Here is an 8,248-nt window from a genome sequence, read left to right as displayed (position 1 = left end):
CTATCTATCTATCTATCTATCTATCTATCTATCTATCTATCTATCTACATATCATCTATCTATCTCAATGTATAGAGGGAGTAGTTGCATTTATTTTCCTGTCAGAAAACAGTGTTAATTGTACATCAAACAAACGAAAATCTGTGCAGATGGCTGTGAAAATTACAAAGGGAATACCACAGCCTCTGTGAGAAAGAAAACAGTGGGATCTGAGAACTCTCGTGATTGCTGGAAAATTCACCCGCAAAGTTGTCAGGTCTGATTACTCTTCTAAACACAAGTCAAATCCAAAGACATCATTTTCTATAGAGGCAACTTCTGTATGATAAGCTCAAAGAACAGAGGGGGAAACACCTTCTTTTATCTGTTAGCAAAAATCATTCTAGTCCCAGTTTGGGGTTTTGTTTTATTTTAGATTTTTTGTTGTTGTTGTTCAGGGCCTTACTCTGCAGCTCAATCTAGCCTTCCCTCACTAGGTAGCCCAGGCTGGTCTTAAACTCCATGTCTTCCTGTCTCCACCTCCTAAATGCTTGGGTTAAAAGCATGCACCATTAGATCAGCCTCTAGTCCACCCTTTTTATGAGATTTTTATGAGATTACTATTCTATTTAATTAATAGCAAAATTTTTAAACACCCAATAAACTAGCCCCACAATGTGAACTTGGTTGAACTTTTTAAGAATGCAAGCAAGGGCTAAAATGCTACTCATTTATGATGTAGCTTAATAACTTAGGCAAGCAAGACATTTTAAGTTCCCTTATTTTTGTTCACTAACACTAAAAGCAAGAAAAGGGCTAAACAGCTGCTATAGACTAAACAGAAGCCAATCCAGAAGAGACCCTGATGCTCTTCTACATATATGTTACAATGCAGAGGGGGGCACTTTAACCCAGTGTGTTATAGGGAACGGAACTGTTGTTTCTAGTCCTCTGGAAAGTGAAAGACAAACTGTAGCTAAGCAGGATTGTCTCCACAAATGTGATGCTCGTGGAAGCTTTCTTTTCTCGCTGAAAATTTAGGGGTAGTATCTTCTTTCCACTTAACATACATGGGGAGCACAAATCCATCACTGCTCAGTCAGGGCTGTGACCGTGTGAAAAGAAGCATTTTGATGACAGGATAACTATAGCATGAATGCTGTAAAGATGAATGAAGATGCTTCTGCCACCCTGGTCTCCGTGTACATCACTTGCTTTCTGATATCTCTCTACTCCGCATTCGACAAGGACTCTGTTGCTGAAAATCCTGGCATCTTAATAGGCGTTGCCTAATGTATAGGCAGGAGGCTTGGTCTGCTGGTCACTGTGGTTAAATTTCTTCTGCTCCTTCAGCTGAGTTAACATCTTCCAGGGTGCCAGCTCATGCTGCCCATACTAGTTATACTTGTCATGGCCTTAGATAGGTCCAACTTTTCTCATGCCAATGGCTGGTGATCCATGTTCTTAATTGCTCTATGAGCATGGAGTACAGTTTTTAATACTTGTCTAATAAGAATCATATTCCTACAAATTAACAGCTGGATGCTGCTTTTGAAACCCTTGACTCTAAGTTATTTGAAAGCAAGCCCCATGTCCGATTAACCTTTGCATCACTCACAGCTCTCCCAGCCACTACAAGACTGCTTGCTCCACAGTGTCTCACTGCATGGAAGTAACCCCAAAAGGGAAATTGGGGATAGATCAAATTTCTTTTCCTACACACACTCCAAAAATATATACTATTGAGATAGTCATTGTGGAAATAATCATGTTGCCTTTTCCCCAACAGTTTGTGGTTGTATGCACTTGAAATTTCAACAAAAGCTCACCAGGACTTTCAGAGTCTCAACTTTCCTAATGCTGCAACTCTTTAATACAGTTCATCTTACATTGTAGTGATCCCCAACCATAAAGTTACTTCATTGCTACTTCCTATCTGTAATTTTCTAATGTTATGACTCATAATGTAAATATCCTATATACAGGATATCTAATATGTGACCCCTGTGAAACGGTTGTTAAACCCCCAGAAGGATCATGACCCACAGGTTGAGAAGAAATGCCTTAAAGCCATCATGCTGTCTTAGACCCTTGTAGTACACATTTGTCAAAGAAATGAACAAACTGTGAAAAAACATGAGAAATTAGCACACTAATGCATGGCCAACCCCAACATCAAAGCCTTTGTCAGAGAAATCTAAGAGAAAGGCAGAAGAGTTTTTTGTTTTGTTGCTTGTTTGTCTGTTTTGTAAAGAAACACATTCTATTTTACCTGTTCTTTCTAGTTTATCTTTCTGATGTACCTAACAATTAAAGATGACAGTTTATTCAACAAATTGCCGCTACCTACATTATTATTAAATACAAAAGACTTTCCTCATAAAAATTACCCATTAAGTCAAATTTTATTATATTTGAACAAGTTTTAATTAAAAAAACTTATTGAAATTCACTTACCTGAATAATCATTAAAAGTGCCATGAATTTACATCCTGTGGCAATAACTATATTTTGATTGGCTGTGGAAGCAGGTTTGAAAGGAAGACCTTATTGAGATGAGTTGTTGGCTGATGTTATAGAACTTTTCGACTCCAGAAGAATTCAGTTTTCAAGGTTTGTGATGAGACTGAGGCACAGACAGATTAGGTTTCCAGTGGGCATGAGAGCAGAGTCTCGCTGAACAGCATGATAACCCATGTCTCTAGGGGGACGCCATTGCTGTCTACCTTGCGCAAATTCCAGAATTATTTCTAAGTTCATGCTACTCCGTCGTTGTCAGAAAATGACCAATCATGCCTATGCTAGGGCATGTAGAACAACTGCTCTCTGACTTTGCTTTATCATAATCCCCATCCTTCCTCACTCTCTTTGCTCTTTTCCAGCCTATCCCCTCCTGCTAACTGTCACACCTCTTTTAAACAGCTTCTTCCCAAACAAAAGGCCTTCTCAACTTTCAAACAAAAATTTCCTGATTCCCACATGTAATGCTATAATTTTGTTCTTCTCTTTTCTTTTATCATCAAAATTCTTGGGAAAGTAATTTTATGTCTTCCATTTTTTCATCCCTTGTTCTCTTTTTCTATGGCCAATCTTTGTCCTGTCTAGCTGAAAATATACTCTGGGAGGTATCAGAAACTTCAGGACTTCCTCAAATTTCATACAGTTCGGTTTTTTGTTTTGTTTTGTTTTAAGAACATCTGACCTTCATGTCCATTAGTGCTAAAATGCCCCTTCTTTGACATCTATGAGTCATTTTATTTCCTCCAATCTATATGGCACCCTTTGTTCCTGCCTTTTGCTGTCTACCTCCCTCTCTCCCTTCTTTCATTCCTCTCCTCCTTGCTCTCTTTTTTCTGTGTATCTCTTCCCCTCCATCCTGCCTCTTCACAACCACGCCCACCACTCCACCCCCACCTCCCCACATCCCACATTCCACTTATTCCCAGTTAAACAAATGTAGGCATTCCCTGTGCCATCCTCAGCCACAGGCTGTTTCTTTACTGAATCTTCAGCTTTACAAATATCTAACTCTCCCATGATTTCAACAACTCTGCCTGAGTGGACTCAGCTCAGCATTACAAACCTAAGCTAGAGCTCTGCTGAATTGCTGCATGTCTTTATCTGGCATTCCTCCAGCACCTCAAACACTCTCCTTCCTCCAGTCCTGGCCCACTCTTTAGGTCGACTAGCTGCAGGGATCCCTCCAGCTCTTTATCTCCCATCCCATCGGCTCTCTAAACTTGTGGATCCTGTCAGTCCAGACTCTCTCTCTTGATCTTTCCCTATGGCTCCCACTTCGTCTGCATCTACTTAGCTCTTCCTCTTCTTTACTTTGATTGGTGCGTAAAACCCAAAGGCCTTCAGCCTATAATTTCTAAGTCTTCCCATTGCTTCTACCAACTTTTGTCCAGGTAATCTTTCAAACCTATAATTTCAGAATGCCTTTCCCATGATCAAAATACTTTAATATCCTTCTGTGGCACACAAGGATTTGCTATTAGGACTGGAAAGGTATTTGTGTGGAGTCTGCCTACCCACATCTCAAATGAGATAAAACTCAGACAATAAGTATAGTAATTTCTATATACATGTATGTATGTGTATATATATATATATATATATTAGACTATTTTCATATAAAATTTTATATAGAATTAATATGTATATATGTAGCTTTTACACTATCCAGTGATTTTTTTCCATGTCATTGTTTTGTCTGTAAAAGCCTAATTCTTTGTATCTGAGTTTATTCTACATTGTGATAGAAGAAGAAGAAGAAGAAGAAGAAGAAGAAGAAGAAGAAGAAGAAGAAGAAGAAGAAGACGCTCACACTCACCCACCATGTTTCGAAAAGCAGACTAGGCAGTTTTTTAATTACCCATCCAATTGTGATTCTGACACTGTGGTGAAACCTACTTGGTCTTCTGCCTAAGTTGCCTCTCATGGGAAAAAGAATGACCCAGCTTCATAAAGTTGGGCAGAGTTCTTAGTCATCTGGCCAGTTACCCAAAGCAGCAGGCACGGGCACTTCACTCAGGGAAGGGAAGTACAGATAGCAGATGAGTAAACAAGGGCTGCAGCTGTGAAGAAATGATGTCCGAGCAGGCAGATAAGACAGCCCCGCAGCCCTGTCACACCCACAAGCACTAGACTGAGAAGAGTGCCCAAAAAGTCACAGGCAGCAAGAACCACTGGAACAAGCGAATTCTGCAGTCAAGCTCGCCTCTATAAACAACGCTGCAGTTGTAAACCCTACTAAGTGGATTCCTTGTGTCACTGTTGTTGCTGCTGTTATTTTTATATAAGCATTAGCAGTGGGGCTGACAAGATGGCTCAGTAGGTCAGAGCAGTGCTGCTACTCATTGGTGAGGATCTGAGATTGAAGCCCAAGCATCTTCATAAAAAGCTGGGTATTCCCCCAAATGCTGTGACCCTACTTCTGTGGAGATGGAGAGGATTGCCGGGGCTGCTTGGCCACCAGTCTAATTCCAGGCTCATTGAGAGACCCTGGCTTACAGGAATAAGGCTGAGAGTGTTAGAGCAGGACACTCACTGTCATTCTCTATTCTCTGCACATGAGCACAGGTATTCACCCCAACACACATGTGCTCATACATCACACATACACACACACACATATGCACACATGCACGCATATGCACACACACTCCAAAACACCAATATGGGTAATATGAGATTATATCAAAACAGTAACTTTTAGTTCTCAAACATGTAATATCAATTCGTGGAAATGTTTCACTTAATTTATTTGAGAAAATAAGCTCTCTTATACCTGATCTTAAAATAAACAAGTATTTAAGCTGAACTGTATAGAGGGGCATTTTGCCATAAGTTGGTAGCTAGGCCTCAGTTTCCTCACTTGTATAAAGGAGATAATACTAGTAATGGCTTTTGTTTGTAATGACAATGTAAATGTGCAGATTTCCCTGGACACATTGTTCTGTACTTAATGGCAATGGTAATAATTTCAATGACTGACATAATATTATGGGTAATAATTTTCTTCATGCTACTCATGTTGACCATAAATACATATTTGTTTTTCTTCAACTTTTCTATTTTGACAGGTTTTTCAAAACATCTTGGAAACTGAAATTTATATTTCCCTTAAGGATGAAACTGAGACCAGCTATGAAATGCTAATCACTGTGTTTAAAAAGTATTAATATTCATATTTTTGAATACACACTATAGCATTTAATATCATTGCTAAAGTCTGATTATAAGCATGGATTTTAGGCTTTACTGTTATGAAAAAAAAAACGCAATTAGAAGTTGAACACGTCTTATTTGGAAAGATATTTACAAAACTTAAAGAGTATACACTCGCATGAACTGACCCTCGGTGCAATATAGAATAATGAATGCAAAAAATGCTTAATTTTTAAATATACATTTTCCATGTCTTATATAAATATACAGACATATACCTTGATATGTTAATGTCCATGTTTTAAGAGATAACCACAATTTTTAGAATAAAAATAATTTGCTATATGCTGGTACTTCCCCACAAGTTATATGCAAAACTCAAATCTGGAACTCAAACAGAGCTCTGTTTAATGCAAGGAATAGCTAAGGAATATTTAGTGCCATTAATTTACTTCACACCTGTACTGTTTGGTTTTATTTTTAAGTGTTCTTAGTTGTTGAATAATAAATAATTTAAAACGGTTAAAACTTACTACTGTGACTGCTTTTTACAGGTGGTGCTTGAAGTTAACAGTGAATTCCAAATTCAGGTAAGATACAGCAAACCTATTTTTTTCTAAACTGAAAAACAAAAGAGCAAGAGATAGTATTGTATATGCCTATAATCCCAGCTCTCCCAAGATTGATGCATGAAGATTGTGGATTAGAGGCTATCTGGGCTACAAGAAAAACAAACAAACAAACAAACAAAACCCTGATTTAATCACATAGTGAACAAACAAAAGAAAATAAAAACAAAAGAAGAGGGGAAGGAAATGGAAGGAGAGGGAGCAGAACAAAAGAAAGATGGATTAGCAATGACAGCATATACTCAAGAAAACCCTCATCCTTCTAAATACAAAATCATTGTAATGTTATAGTTAGAAATATTAAAATTATCAAAATTCTTAATTTTCCATTTAACTGTCTTCTCTTCCTGACATAATTACTCTTCCTCCAAAATCTCCAGTAGACTACCAATAATAAATAATAGCTAATAGACACTATATTTTACTCTACCTACTTAAGGTAAGAGACTATAACGCCAAAAATGGTACCATCAAGTGGCACTCCATCAGAAGGCAGAAACGTGAATGGATCAAGTTCGCTGCAGCCTGTCGGGAAGGAGAAGACAACTCAAAGAGAAACCCAATTGCCAAAGTAAGTGTCGACCCCAGAGAATGAATGTGAAAAGCACAATGGCTAAGGTCACAGTTCTGGAAGAGCCCGGCTCTCATGTCCTTTGTGAACACATTTTACTAAAATGGTGTGACCTAACAGCTCCTCCCCATTCAAATTATGAAGACAAAATTCCGAAAGGGATAAACCAAAAAAGTTGAGTACTTGGATAAAAGGTTAATCGTTGTTTCTTCTCACTGGCAAAAGTAAGATACACGAACATTTGTTCACCTAGACTGCAAAAGAACGATGCTTCTCAAACGGATTGAGATTTCAACATGCTCAGAGTATGTGCTCTTTCCACTTCATAACCTATTAGAACTTAACTCCTATTTGCCCATATTTGTAACCATTAAGAGCTTGCCTTATTTGTAACCCCAAACTCTTCTCATTTTCTCTCTCTTCCTTTCTTCATACACAAAAGCATAAACTCGGGGACTTACTCCCTTTCTACACACAGATTCACACCCACAGACACACAGATACAAGCACAGATGCAAACAGCCAATCTTACAGATACAATGGCAAGTCCCTTGTAAGATTTACTTATATTCATACACCATTTATCTTGAAGAAAAAGCCAGACTTTAGCCCTTTAGTGGGGTGGGCTTTCTCCTTTTCCTTCCCACTTCCAGAACTAAAAGGTTCAAGTAGCTTGATACTACAAAATTTATTTAAATAATTTTCTGAATCTGTATATTTTTTTTAATTTAAAGATCAACATTAGGTGAAAACTGCATTATAAAACTCTCTGAGGAGGCAAGCAATAGCTTACTCTAGAAAAAGAACTAGCAGAGAGTCCAAAACTAATATGAAAATAGAACTATAAATGTTTAACGATTATGGCATCTTTGAACAGCATCTATAGACTTCTTAGGGTGACATTTGTTCGGTAGACATAGAAATGGAATTATTTTATCACATTCCTATTTATGATTAAAAATACCAACTACTGCAAGTGTACTTCTCTGTTTTCAAAACCTCCCAAGTGATGTTACAGACAGTACATTCAACAGTTCTCAAGGAAGACAGTTGTCATCTGTCGCATGAAGAAGTCCACATGACCCCTAAAGCATCTTCATTCATGTCTTTGTACAGATTCATTCAGATTGTGCTGCAAACCAGCCAGTGACCTACCGTATCTCCGGAGTAGGAATTGACCAGCCACCTTATGGAATCTTCATTATTAATCAAAAAACTGGTGAAATCAATATAACATCCATCGTCGATCGGGAAGTCACCCCCTATTTCATTGTAAGTGAGCTTTGTGTCAGTATCTGTAGGCAGGTATAAATTATTCTCAGGAAAAATCTTAGATTGTGCCATATTTGATTTTAAGAGCCCCAAAACTGGGTCTTCTGAGATTTCTTAATTTACA

The 8,248-nt window shown here is 38.0% G+C and overlaps 1 protein-coding gene across 1 annotated transcript in view; it reads left to right on the top strand.

Annotated features, from left to right (window-relative positions):
* The window catches only part of Dsg1 (desmoglein 1), a 30,600-nt gene that overhangs the window by 2,709 nt on the left and 19,643 nt on the right, over nucleotides 1–8,248 (top strand). The window contains exons 2-4 of the mRNA XM_055625720.1: nucleotides 6,207–6,242; nucleotides 6,721–6,852; nucleotides 7,969–8,124. Of these exons, the coding sequence (XP_055481695.1) occupies nucleotides 6,207–6,242; nucleotides 6,721–6,852; nucleotides 7,969–8,124 (324 nt within the window). The remainder of the gene's footprint in view (nucleotides 1–6,206; nucleotides 6,243–6,720; nucleotides 6,853–7,968; nucleotides 8,125–8,248) is intronic.

Source organism: Psammomys obesus, unplaced genomic scaffold, assembly GCF_907164565.1.
Source record: "Psammomys obesus unplaced genomic scaffold, mPsaObe1.curated_primary_1811, whole genome shotgun sequence".
Taxonomy (NCBI): Eukaryota; Metazoa; Chordata; class Mammalia; order Rodentia; family Muridae; genus Psammomys; species Psammomys obesus.
Note: the sequence above shows the minus strand (reverse complement) of the source record. Positions and strands in the feature narration are given on the sequence as shown.